Raw genomic sequence first — 14,106 nt, 5'->3', positions numbered from 1 at the left:
GCTGCCTCTACAACTTCAAAATGTAGCTGTGTGCTTTTGTATCCTTAATCTCCCCAGATTCCCTGTCTCTGCTTTGCCCTGATGGTGCCTCCAGATCTTTGTGCCCTCCAGATCTTTGTGCCCTTGACATAGATTAAGATTTATTGAGCCAGGCAGGGGTGGTGCATGCCTTTAATCCCAGCACTCGGGAGGCAGAGCCAGGCGGATCTCTGTGAGTTCGAGGCCAGCGTGGGCTACCAAGTGAGTTCCAGGAAAGGCGCAAAGCTACACAGAGAAACCCTGTCTCGAAAAACCAAAAAAAAAAAAAAAGTTATTTGAAATTTATTTTTAAGAGCTTTATTGAGATACAATGCACATATCTATTTAAAATGTACAATTCCTTAGTATAGTATGCTAACATGTATGATTGTCACAAATTAGAAAAGCATTTCCTTCTCCTCTGCCTTAAGAAACCTTGTATACCTTAGCAGTGAGATCTGGGGATGAAAGCCAGGGCCTCATACATGCTAGTCAAGCACTCTACCAATGAGCTCCCCAGGCCTTGGCATGATATTTTTAATGCTCATCTGTATTACATGTGGCTGTACTTCATTCCTTTATATGGATGACTCATATCACATCACATGGTTATACCATACTGTATCTATCCATTCACTGTTTCCACATTTTTTTTTTATTTTTAAAATGTTATTTATCATCACTGTGGTGTGTGTGTGTGTGGTACATGTGTGTGAGTGTGGGCATGTGTGTGCCACAGTGTGTGTATGTGTAGGTCAGGTGACAACTTTTAGAGTTAGTTCTCTCTTCTCACTGTGGGTCCCAGGGATCAAACTTAGGTCATCAGGCTTACCTGGCAAGTGCTCTTACCTGCTAAGTCATCTCACTAGCCCTGGTTCCACCTTTTGGTTATTATAAGCAATGCTGCTATGAACATCTCTGTGCAAGTTTTTGCATGGACATATGCTTTAAAATTTCTTGGCTGTATTCCTAGGACTGAAATTGCTGAGAGAAGTGGTAACTCAATTATATAAATAAAACATTTACATCTTTTGGGATGCTGCTGAGATGCTTTCTAAAGTGGTTGCACCATTTTTCATTTCCACTAGCATTATCTGATAGGTTATCTGATCATTTCTATTTTAGCCACTGTAGATGTGAAGTGTTATCTCATTGTGGCTTTCATTTGCATTTCCCTGATGACTAATGATGCATACATCTTTCCATATAGGTATTAGTCATTTGTATATCTTCATAAGGGAATGTTTATTCAAATCTTTTGTTTGTGCGTGCTCTCTCTCTCTCTCCCCCCTCTTCGCTTCCTCCCTCCATCCCTCCCTCCCTCCAGCTCCCCACTTCATGTGTGTAGGTAGACTGTTCCTTAAGTGCTTTCCAGCTTTGTTTTTTGATGGCTTGTTCGTATGTTTGGCTTGTGGTTTTGTTGTTTGTTTTTAGATTTTTTAGATGGCCTGCATCAAACTCCCATGTTCCTCCTGTCTCTGCCTCCCCAGTGCTGGGATCAGAGGTGCATGTCACCATTCTTGGCTTCCCCCACCCTGAGTTCTAAGGATCAAACTCGGGTCTTCATATTTATATATATAGAAAGCTCTTGACCACTGAGCCATCTCTGTAGTTCTAAATCGTAATATATATCACTTTCTCTTTCTTTTCTTTTATTGCTCATGTTTTTGGTGCCATATCTAAGAAACTGTTACCTAGTCCATGGTTGTGAAGATTTATTCCTCTGTTTCTTCTGAGAGTTTTATAGTTTGAACTTTTTGTGTTTTTTTTTCAAGACAGGGTTTCTCTGTGTGGTTTTGGTGCCTGTCCTGGATCTTGCTCTGTAGACCAGGCTGGCCTCGAACTCACAGAGATACGCCTGGCTTTGCCTCCCGAGTGTTGGGATTAAAGGTGTGTGCCATCACTACCCAACCATATCATATAGTTTGAACTTTTACATTTATATTTTTGATCCATTGATCCATTGTAGGGTAATTTTTATACATGGGAAGAGGTAGGGAGTACACATTTTATTTATTTATTTTTGTCTGTGGATATCCAGTTATCTTTCTACCATTTGTTGAAAGATTGTTTCCTTTCCCCCATTATTTTGACACGCTTGCTGAAAATGACTTGACTGAGATGTGTGATGTGAGTTCATTTCTGAACTCTGTTGATCTAGATGTCTGTTCCTAGGCCTATAGTACACTGTCTCTGGTGCTTTAGCACTGAAAAGTTTTTAAAACAGGCAATACTATTCCTTCAACTTTATTCTTTTTCATGTTTGTTTTGGCTATTGTTGGTTCCTTGAAACCTGAATGGACCTTAGGATTCTCTTAAAGCTTATTAGTTTCTGTGAAGAAAACAACTGGAATTTTGATAGAGATTACATTGACTCTGTAGATCAGTTTGAGGAATATTACCACCGTAACACAAGTTTTCTGAGCCATTCACAGGGCTATCTTTTGCTGGAGATGGAGCTCAGTGGTAGGGTACTTGCCCCACATGCACACCCAGATGCACATATGCACACAGAGGGGAGAGATTGAGAGAGAGAGAGAGAGAGAGAGAGAGAGAGAGAGAGAGAGAGAGAGAGAGAGAGAGAGAGAGAGAGAGAGAACAGTTCTGTCTCCTTGACTGTTATTCCTGCTGCCGTGTCATGATATAGTGGGACAGTAGCTCTCTGCCAGGTAGGAAGGGAATCCTTACCAAGAAGCATGGGCTGTCTTTTTGTTCATTTTGGTTTTCTTTGATGCTATAGTTTTAAATGAATCTCTTGTTACATAAATATTTTGTTCTTTTTGACATTAATGTAAATGAAGTTGATTTCCTAATTTTATTTTTGCGTTGCTCAGTAGGGTGTAGAGAAACATTCTTTGTATATCAGTCTAATATTCTGAAATCTAAGCAAACATGTTTTCATTCTAATAGATTTTTAGATTTAAACTTTGTTTACAAGTCATTGTTATCATCTTGAATATCATTTTTCTGATGAGTCTGGCCCCAAATAATAACAATGTGTAGGTTAGTGGTTCTCAGTTGAATATAGGAGAGGATTATTTTAGAGTCGCTTAGGAGATGTTTTAAGTCATATGATCAGTTGAAACCACTTTAATAGGTTTCAACTTACTATTATAATACATTCTCTGTTAGGACAGAAACAGGGTTCAAAACTGTTGGGTCAGACCCTGTTAGACAAGCACAGTGTAATATTATATTGTGGTGGGTGTGCTTGCACATAATTATTTATGGCATATACTATTATCAGCATTTATAATAGTGGAAACATCTGTCCATAACAGTTAAGGATAGACCTGTAATAAGCTGCAGGTGCATTCTGCTGAGGAGATGGTCTTGGGCTGAGTTTGGTGACCATGGATGCATAGCTTTAGTGTCACTGTCGTCACAGGTTTCTGAGGAAGAATTCAATGCCTTTGAATTATCTGCATTTAGATTTGAGAGAGCTTTGTGTTGAATCTGGTATCTTTTACTTCTCAGGCCTCAACAGAACATATAAATTCTAATGAGATGCCAGAGGACAGCAGCACCCCGGAAGAGATGCCACCTCCAGAGCCCCCAGAGCCACCACAGGAGGCAACTGAAGCTGAGAAGTAGCCTGTCTATGGAAGAGACTTTTATTTGTGTTTCATTAGGGCTATGGGAGATTTCAGGGGAAAGATCAACCTGAGACAGAGAACAAATAAGCTGTCCTTATTACTATTTTCCTTTGGTCTTTAGTCACCGAATTGCACACTGGCGTTTTCTTGCTGGAAACTTTTTTTAAAATTTATGGACTTATGACAGTGGCAGAAGATGCCAGTTACCTCTGGCAACTGGACAAATGGGTCTCTTGGGACATGGCATTTGTTTTCCATTGTCTCAGCCACAAGGTGTCCTTGGACTCCCCTTCTCTTCCCTCCAGATCCTAGCTCTCCTGCTGGGGGTCATTGGTCTCATTCTTGGGTAAAGATTCTCAAGACTGACTCAAGTCCTTTCCAGCTGCTGCATGTCCTGAGTCCAGAGGCAGTCACAGAGACCTCTGGCCAGGGAATCCTAACTAGGCTCTTGACTCCTTCAGAACTAATGAGGACTGGAGAGTGAGGTTGGAGGATTTTCCTGGCTACAAAGTGCCAGCATTGCCAGCCAATCCTTTTAGGAATAGGGCAGGTACCTTCCACTTGTATTTATTTGTGTAGCTTCTCCTCCCACCCCACCCCCATCCACTCTCTAACATCCAAGATCCGCTCTCCCCATTAGGTGACATATGTAAGTAGTCATAGTAGAGATAACAATTGACATTTCTCATAGACTCTCCGGAAACTTCAATGCCTGTGCTATTCCCAATAAGCATTGATGAGATGCCAACAGCATAGCCCCTCACACTCTCTGTCTCATCTCCCCTCTTTTCTCATGAGCCCATTTTAATTTTCTTCCTTTGACTCCTGCTTCCATTGGGAGCGGGAATGGCAGTAATAAAAGTCTGCACTTTGGTGGTTCCTTTTCCTCAGAGGAAGCCTGAGTGCTCACTTAAAACACTACCCCTCAGACTTCTTGTGTAAGGCCTGCAGAGGCCCTGAATGCACAAATGGGGAAGCCAAGGCACAGAGAGGCTCTCCTCTCCTCTCCTCTCCCTCTTCATCCCCTCAAAAAAAAAAGAGAAAAAAAAGCAAAACAAAAAGGCTAAACAGTACTTCCATTAAGCCTTGGCTGAGTGAGGGAAAGCCCAGCACTGCTGCCCTCCCGGGTATTCCACTCCAAGGCCTCAGCCCACCTCTGGCAATGGTAACCACACCAGGGCTTCGTCCGAGCCCTGCTCTTCCAGCACTTCCACCGGCAGAGTCCCGGAGCCACTTCATCCTGGGGGTGGACTGTGACCCCCCAGGCAGCTCTGCTCAGGACCTGCACTATTTCAGGGAAGAAGATCTATGTATTATATGTGGCTATATTTCCTAGAGCACCTGTGTTTTTCTCTTTCTAAGCCAGGGTCTTGTCTGGACGACTTATGGGGACAGGGAGGGGTGTGAACCACAACTTTTAATCTATTTGAAGGCGATTAAACTGTGTCTAATGCAAGCTGCCTGCCTCCTCCTTCCCCTTCCATTTCAAGAACCACCATGGGGTTGTGAATGTGTTTGTGTGTTGGGTCAGGGGGTGGGTGGGGGGTAGAAGGGGTTGCTTGTTACTACCCATACTTCCATTTTCCAGGGTACCCTTGGGTTGAAGAGATAGATACCTCTCAAATTCAACCTCTCCGTTGATCCATTTAATTCTGGGCTGAAGTTTATCTTATTCTGGACTATGAAGACAGGACTTCCAAGCAATATACAGTGTGAACAAGACTGGGAGAGTAGAGGGATTACACTTACTAAGAGAACATGTTCTTCATGGGGATATTGTTTTAAGTAGATGGACACTGTTATCTGCAAGTGAGTCTTGGTTTTTGCCGCAGGCTGACCAGGGCCTCCCCTTGGAAATATTTCATTAGTGATCTTTCACAAGTGATGGCATGCATTTCTTTTCAAATGGTCTATAATCAAGACTCCTATCTCACTCTTTCCAGGTAATTGTAATTAGTGAAATGTGGCTGCTCCCAGGTTTCTCTGTGTCTTTCTGTGTTGGTTGTTGCAGGATTTGAAATTAATATCCCTGGGGAGAGAGTTATTGGCAGAGAGATGGACTCAGATTCCTCTTCTCTCTGCTTCTCCTTTCCCACTTTTTAAATGGCTCTCTCAGTTTTGTTCTTACAGTTTGGTTTCAGTTAGTTCAAAACTATGGTAATCATGGAGAGTGTGGAAGTTCCACTTTTTTTTTTTTTTTTGGTTAGTGTTTTTTTCCAATCAACCTGTCCCTCATGGGACTCCCTTGCTAGTAGCTACTCAGCCCATCTCCACTCTTGGGCCAGAATGAGTTTCTTTCCTCCCTCAACTTACCTCAGCTACTCTTCTGCTGCCCCTTAGGTCAGTCAGAAGAGTGTTCTCTTTCTGGTGGGAAGGATCAAAATGGAAATCTCTTATCTCCAGTACAAAATGGTTTTCTTTGTTTCATTGTTGTTGTTTGTTTGTTTGTTTAAATCTGCTCCCTCACACCCCTTGCCCTCTTTCTCTCTCTTTTTTATAAGTCTTCTGTACTTAAGACCTTGGCCTGAAGACCTGTCCCATTCATACCTTATACCAGCTGGGACTGTCCCTAGTCTGAGCTTTGATCAGAGGAGAGATTGAAGACTTGATCTTTCTCTGGGGAAAGAGGACTTATATTGTTTGATGTTTTCAATGGCTGACACTCTCTCCAACTCTCCCCTTCCTCTCCATTCCTTACACTTCTTATGCACCCACCCCACTTCCCCAGGCCAGGATGGTTGGCGTTGATCCAAGACCTCTGAGGGAAGGGGAAATTTATGTCCTTTTGGCTCTGGGGACCTCTTGGCCCTAGCTGAGATCATTATTGTTCCTTTTCCATTTTTCCCCAGGAGTGGGGTTGGATTAGAGGTGGGTTCTAATTCTGTAGCAGCTAAACTCCATTCTTCCCATCCTGACCATCCTGCCCTTACCCCTAAGGCCCCTTTTCCTACTGACCAAATCTCTTTACCTTGTTTGGGGAAAAATATTTTGTTTTTAAATCTATTTTCTAACTTAAATGCAATTTAATATGTAAATCTCTGCACTTTTGTGTGAGCCTACAAATGTGTATGTGTTGGGGTTTTTCACTCTCTGGTATTTCTTAATAAAGAAATCTTTCTTTTGGGGGGAAGCCAATTAATGAAGGAGACTTGAATGGTTTTAGAAATATAGGGCTGTCTGTTTCTTTGTGCTTCTGCCTCATTTCTTTACTTGTGCCTAGTATGAGTGATTGGGCCCCTCCCTCACCTTTGAAACCTCCCCTTTTCCTTTGAGAGAGCCCTCAACTTAGTGGGAGGGAGGGAGGAAGGGAGGGAGGGAGGGAGGGAGGGAGGGAGAGAGAGAGAGAGAGAGAGAGAGAGAGCGAGATGCCTGTCTGTCCGGTATCTGGTACCCCTCTGGGACCACTTAGATTGGTCAAGTGGTAACCTAGCAACTTAGCTTCCTTCTCACTCCCTGTAGCCTGGCCCTGTTAGTCCTTTCTTCCAACTCAGTTCATTTTATACTCTTGAGGCTGGGGCCAGGCTAGAAAATCACCAAGAGATCATGGTAAATAGCTTTTTTTCCCCTAAGATAATAATTTCTTTTCTTATGGTGCTACTAAAGAAGAATCACGTTCCCAGTAATTCAAAAGGCATTTGTGTTACTTTTGAGAATACATTCTAGGAATCTCTTGCTGTTCTCAGGCGATAGGTTTTAAAAATAGCCTCAAAGGCTCAAACTCTGAATATCATTAATTCTAAAGGATGCAAGCCCAACACACAAGAAAGAGTGTTGGTGAATTGCGTGTTTTGGGTAAATATGAAAGGGGAATAAGAAATATACACATACATCTTAAGAACATTCAAATGTCCTATAGAACATGAATACAGGTGAAAAATGGTATCACCGGTCCTAATAATTTCATAAATAAATACAAAATGATCTTATAGTGTGAATATAAATGGATGGAGTTTCCAGGAATGCAGCAACTATGGAGATTGCGGAAAGTTGGTACTTTCTTTGTTTGAAAACTTACTATGAGCTTTTCTTGTCTGTAGTGCCATTCTTGGGTATTGAAGTTGCCAGCAAAACTTGCCTGTGTGAGCGTATGTTTATATGGCATTCAACCGTGATTCTACAGATAGTAGGATAGATCTTGTACTTTATTATATATCTTAGCATAAACATTCCCAAGTATTTCTATTAACATGCATTATCTTATAAATTACTTTCTTTTAGTTTTTCCCTTTATAGTATAGCTAGTAAGTAGGCTCTTTTTTCTTGTGTTCCATATACACAGATAAAAATAACCTTAGATTTAAGATATTCTTAAAAACTTCATCTGTGCCTGGTGTGGTGGTGCATTAACTTCAGCACTCCGGAGGCGGAGGCAGGTGAATCTCTGTGAGTCTGAGGCCAGCCTGGTCTACAGAGTGAGTTCTAGGCCAACCAGGGCTACACAGTGAGACCCTATCTCAAAACAAGAACATCCTGCATCTATCTGTACTATGCATACTAAATACAGTCTTTTGTGTGTCAATATTCCATAATCCAGTGCACGGAATATTTGAATGCTGTGGGTTGTGAAAGAGCACTCTGTGACTCAAAAGTTCTGTTTCTAGAAATATATAAGGCTGTAATCACAGATATGCCCATATATTTTTAGAAGCAGAACTATTGAGTCACAGAAAATGCTCTTTTACAAGCTCTTGGCCAAATTGTTACATGGAAAGGGTGCTAGCAGTGTATCAGAAAGCTTACTTCAACCCATGTCATTCAAACAGTCAGTACAGTAATTTGAGAGTGTAAATCTCAGTGTCATATGCTTTCTTGGTTAATAGTGAGATTAAACATTTTCTGCAATTTTTATCTACTCTATATTTATGGACATTTGTAGTTCTTCTGTGAATTATCTGTTCGTGGTCCATGTTCTTTTGGTACTAGGTCATTTTCTGATAAATAAATCAGAGGTTGGGGCTCCCACTCCCTCATGGGTCTGGAAATGATAGGACCCTTGATTTTTAGAAATGGTTTTACAATTCCAGAATACAGGCTAGAGTTACCTCCTTGACATTCCATGTTCCTTTGCTTTCTTTTTTTATACTTATTTTTATATTTTAATTATGCATATATATGTATGTTTGCTTATGAGTATGTCCCACATATGTACAATGCCTGCAGAGGTCAGAAGAAGGTGTCAGATCTCTTGGATTTGGAGTTACAGAGAGTTGTGAGCCAACCAATATGGGTGCTGGGAGCTGAACTCAGGTCCTCTACAAAAGGTATGCTTTTGATCTAGCCCCCACTGTTTGATGCCCATCTTCCCAGTCTTTTCTGAGAGCTACTGCCCATCTATTTGTCTGTCTATCACTAGTGATTTGTCTATTCCAACTTGGATGAAAGAGTTAGAGTTTTGTGTTCAAATAAGACACATGATGATTATTTTTCATAAAATGCAGGCTCTGTTGAACAACATAGCTGAGAGGAGCCTATTGATGACATGGGCCATGCTACTTGCTTGTGCTCTCATATTCGTGATCTTTCTCTCTCCAGATTAAGTACAAAGACTTACGCAAAGTCCCAGAAAGAGTTACCAGTAAAGCCAAGAACAAAAGGAAGATGCGCTACTTTCAAAATCCAGAGAGTTTTATAGTATAACCCACTCCCTCTGTGTTAAGTGGGTATTAACAGAAAGAGTTTGGATTACTACAAATGGCATTTGAATGAAATAAGCCTTTGATTTGTTCTCACATTTAAAAAGTAATTTCTGAGTATTGTGTGGTATGTGCTAGGGCAATGGTTCTTAACCTGTGGGTCATGATCCCTCTGGGGTGGAACGATCCTTTCACAGGGATCACATATCAGATATCCTGCATATCAGATATTTATGTTATGATTCATAAAAGTAGCAAAATTACAGCTATAAAGTAGCAACGTAAATGATTTTATAGTTGGGGTCACCACAACATGAGGAACTGGATTAAAGGGTCATAGCATCAGGAAGGTTCAGGGTTAACAGGAGAAACTCCATTGCTGACCTCATCCTCTCTTAAGCGTCTTGACACACAGCAATGGTTTTTAGGATTGTCATTTGGAGTTTATAGGATTGATGCTTTCTCCATTTTAGGGGTCAGGTTGACAAGAGGGTGGTTACTGGTTTTTGTTTAAAAGTTAAATCTGTTCGATTTTTCTCCAGACCCCTGCACTTAGGTTGAACTGGTGGTGAGATTTCTTTAGTATTCAAAGTCAGGAAATTGCCTTGCCAGTTCCCACAATCAAGTTGGCTGTGCCTTTGTGAGGGCCATTGCTTTGGGCTCATTCTGGCTTTCTGACGCTATCCCTAGCAGGTCCCAGAGGTAATGGTATACAAATGCTATATTGGTCACTATGAAGTTATAGGAAAAGGTGAAGCCTACATATCAAGTACTATAGAATTCCACTTATTTAAGTACTTCCTGGAGGAGGAGTCTTGGCTAAGTCCAGAGGGGAGGCAGTTCCTTCCCAGTTGATTGTGTTCTTGGCTAAATAATAATGTAATGTGGCCACTGTTGTGTGAGAAGTGAAGGTAGGTTCTATTTTGAGAGAGAGCTGGGAGAACCACTTTTTTCCCAGCTTGGAAACCTCATACCTCATCCTGAATTTCCTGAATTGGGAGGGAGGAAGGTGTCGGGCCCTGCTGGAATAATGGGACTATGGGTCTATCAGTGTGCTTCCCCCACCCCCTGTCTTGTAATTCAATGTCCTTGGGTTCTGTGGTCCAAATATGGCCTCCACTCCTGTGAAAAGTCTGAGTGGGATGTTTAGAGAGTGAGTGAGAAGTTGGAAGGTTACCAGCAGGAACTGGGGCCTTTGCCATATGTTGACCCACATGGCCAAAGGGGTTGAGGGCAGGTGGGAAAGAGAATGGTGAGGGTCTGTGGGCAGCTGGTCAGAACCTGCCTAGAGTGTCTTAGGTAGTGTTAATGAGATATGGAGTCTGTAAGTGAGAAGGGAGGTAGTTTAGCTGGTATGTGCCAGTGCCAGGAGCTGCTTCCTCTGATGGAAAGAAGAAAAATGTGCCTGTCACCTTGAATTGGACAGTAGCTGACCAGACGAACCCTGTCATCTAGCTTCTAGCAGACAGGAAGGAGTCTTGTGCCTAGGGCTGAAAATCTACAAACTGGACAGAGCTCAGGGCTTCCCTAGCGGCTCTAGACTCCTTAGAGGGACCTTATCTCCATCACCAGCCTCCGTGGTAATCAGAGTTGGCACCCTCAATCGACCCTTGAAACCCAACATCTCCTAGGTATTTTGAGGATCAGCTTGATTCTAGGCTATGGCAGGTGAGAATGTCTGTCTACAGACAAGCATATCTTAACATGGCTTCTGTGACTATTCTTGAACGGAGTACTCTGGACATCATAAAAAGGTCAAAGAACTGTAACTTACTGACATTGTATGCCAAAAATTTAGTATGTGTTATTGTGTTTAGTTCTCTAAATGTCCTATTAGACCACTTCTATTAATAGGCCACTATTCCCATTTATAAGGAAGGCAGTGTATATGTAACTTACCTGAAGTCAAGTAACTAGTGAGTGGTAATGCCAGATCTTGAAATCTTTTTAACATTGTTCATGCTCACTATATTTATTAGGGGCCAGGGGAAGATAGACCTTGAAGTAAATGAAATGGAGGTGGCAGAGTGGTACAAAATAGGAATATGCAGGTGCACTATTCATTGTTCAGTACATACACTAGTATCATGAGGCTAATACTGTTATCTCCACTTTCTATTTTTGTTTTTGTTTTTATTTTGTGAGACAGGGTCTCACTATGTAGCTCTGGTTGTCCTGGAACTCACTATGTAGACCAGGCTGGCCTCAAACTCACAGCCTCTGCCCCCTGAGTACTGGGATTAAAGGCAGGTGCCCACATGAGGCCCCATATCCTCACTTTCTTGATGTAATGTGGAAATTGAGGCTTAAGGAAGTCATGTGATTTGTTTGAAGTAACACAGCTAGTGAGAGGCATCTAATCCTTGAATTTAATTAGGCCGGCCCAAGTTCCTAAAAGCTAGGCCTCACCTTTTCTAAAGGACATCCCAGTTGCTGTCCTTTGGCTCTGGTTGGGCTCATGGACAAAGATCTTCCTTCTTGGACTAGTCTGTCCCCATCCTTCTTAGGGGAGACACTGGTTACAGTCTTAGGCCTCCAACAACCAGGCTGAAGTGAGAGTGTACCGTCTCCACCTTGAGATATCAGCCTTCTGGACCCCAGATTTCAGTTTGCTGAGCTCAGAGTAAGGGTACTACTATTCAGCATCTTCCAACAGTTCAGGTAGTTGGACAAGAGGGCTTGCCAACCCTTTGTGGAGAAGGATCTTTGGGCTGACCTGTAGCCTTGCTTGGCACTGTTTTTCTTGTCCTGCATACCCTGTGGCCTGTTGTCTGCATTACCTTGATGCCCCTCATCTGTTCCCCCTGTGATCATTGGGGCCGTTGTGTGGCTACCTCCTTTAAGTCTGTAATTGACATAATGGCCAAAATGAGTCCCATATCTTTGAGCTATCCTTCTACTCCCCACACCCTTCCCCAGGTCAAGAGAGGGTATCAAAACATCGTTTTCTCATGTGTTCTTTTTCTGATGTTTCCCTTCAGCTTAGCACTAATATAAAACCATTACCCAAGGTTATATTGTTTATGTGTTTTTGTTTTGTGGTGTTGGGGATGGAGCCCAAGTCCTTGTGCATACTAGGTGAGATGAGTTCTACTGCTGAGCTATGCTCCAGTCCAGTTTAGGGATTTCCTCTGATAGGGACCTCTGGAGCAAATGATTTCTTTTAAAGCACTTTGGGCATTAGTTACCCACAATCTCCATCTTCCATCTTACCAGAAACTTTTGCCCTGTATTAGAGGCCAGAAGTTAGGCAGTATTACTTTGATTAAATCTAATTATATATGTGTGTGTGTGTATGTATATGTATATATATTATACACACACTATATGTGTGTGTGTGTGTGTGTGTGTGTGTGTGTGTGTGTGTGTGTGTGTGTGTGTGTGGTTTTTTTGAGACAGGTTCTTGTTATAGAGCCCAGGCTGGCCTGCAACTTTCTGTATTAGTCTAGGATGGCCTCAAACTCAAGATCCTCCTTGATCACAAGAACATCCCTCATCACCTTTAGGGCTGATCTTTCCCGTTTTTATTCTGTGTGTAGGACAAATTGTGGAAGAGGAAAGGTTGTGTCAAAGGGTCAGATTTCTTCTGAAGTGTCCACAGCTATTGCTTGTTGGATAGAGAGAAATGTAAGATAAGACTTAAGGACATGGCCTTGGGGGATGGAGAGATGGCTCAGCAGTTAAAAAGCACGTGTTGCTTTTGCAGAGGACCTGGATTTGGTTCTCAGCACCAACATGATGATTTAGAAGCATCTGTAGCTCTAGTTCCAGAGGAGCTGGCAGCCTCTTCTGACCTTTCTGGGCACCAGACACATATATGGTGCATATTAATATATTTATATATGCAGGTAAAACACTAGTACACATAAAATAAGTATAATTTTAAAAAGAATATGGGCTTGGGTGTGATATAGATACCTTGCTCTCTGACTTTTTTCTTTTCTTTTCTTTTTTCGAGACAGGGTTTCTCTGTGTAGCTTTGGTGCCTGTCCTGGATCTTGCTCGGTAGACCAGGCTGGCCTCGAACTCACAGAGATCTGCTTGGCTCTGCCTCCCCAGTGCTGGGATTAAAGGCGTGCCCCACCGCCACCCGGCAACTCTGTGACTTTCTAATCGCTCTCTGACCTCTCAGCTTATTTCTTCTATAAATTCGATGATGATCATGATGATGATACCTACCTGAATACATAAAATGCTCAGCGATAATAGCAATTAATCAGTCATTCTCAGGGTGCTTATTTCTTGGGTGAAGATAATGCTCATAGCTTTCTGATACCCAGAGTCACTAGGAGCAGTATGGTAGAACAGTCTGGAAGCCCCCATGCTTAGTCTGGTAGCATATCTCACTCTAATTGGCCCTCCCTAGTTCAGGTAATGCTGCACAAAGGAAGTTCAGGGGTCTCCATCACCATGTCACTTCCCAGGAGATCATGACACTTTAGCGTGTCCAGGATGAGGTCCAGGAGGAGGGCTTCAGAAGAAAAGCTCTGCAAATTCTAGCTGTCCTACTTTTGTACCCTGTAAAGCTCCCCAACGTAGAGCTTTAAAAGGCTCTTGTTTAAGGGATTACAGGAAAGGGAAGTAGCTCTTCCTTGACTAGCTCGCAGAACCCAGCAAGGCCTGTGGATATGGGCACCTGAGCCCTGTTCTCAGTAGGGATGTTTGGAAGGAAGGATGGAACCAGCTGGAGCTTTAGATGTAGAGTTAGGTTAGCAGAGTCAAGGATTCTTGCATCCTCGGGAAGGGGAAAGATGGCTCGGAAAGGACAACACATGGATATTTTGCCAAGATCAGCTTTAAAGACCTTTCTGTCCCTCCCCCAACCCTCTCTCCATAGGAAAGAAAACAGGAGACTGTAA

The 14,106-nt window shown here is 42.4% G+C and overlaps 1 protein-coding gene across 1 annotated transcript in view; it reads left to right on the top strand.

Moving 5' to 3' along the window:
• Zdhhc9 (zinc finger DHHC-type palmitoyltransferase 9) overlaps positions 1 to 6,804 on the top strand; it is a 37,542-nt gene extending 30,738 nt beyond the window's left edge. The window contains exon 9 of the mRNA XM_052738912.1: positions 3,496 to 6,804. Coding sequence (XP_052594872.1) covers positions 3,496 to 3,612 — 117 coding nt within the window. The 3' untranslated portion in view covers positions 3,613 to 6,804. The remainder of the gene's footprint in view (positions 1 to 3,495) is intronic.
• Positions 6,805 to 14,106: the final 7,302 nt, after the last annotated feature.

This window comes from Peromyscus californicus, unplaced genomic scaffold, assembly GCF_007827085.1.
Source record: "Peromyscus californicus insignis strain IS unplaced genomic scaffold, ASM782708v3 Scaffold_10__1_contigs__length_136768540, whole genome shotgun sequence".
NCBI classification, from domain to species: Eukaryota; Metazoa; Chordata; class Mammalia; order Rodentia; family Cricetidae; genus Peromyscus; species Peromyscus californicus.
This window is presented reverse-complemented; position numbering and strand designations above follow the sequence as displayed.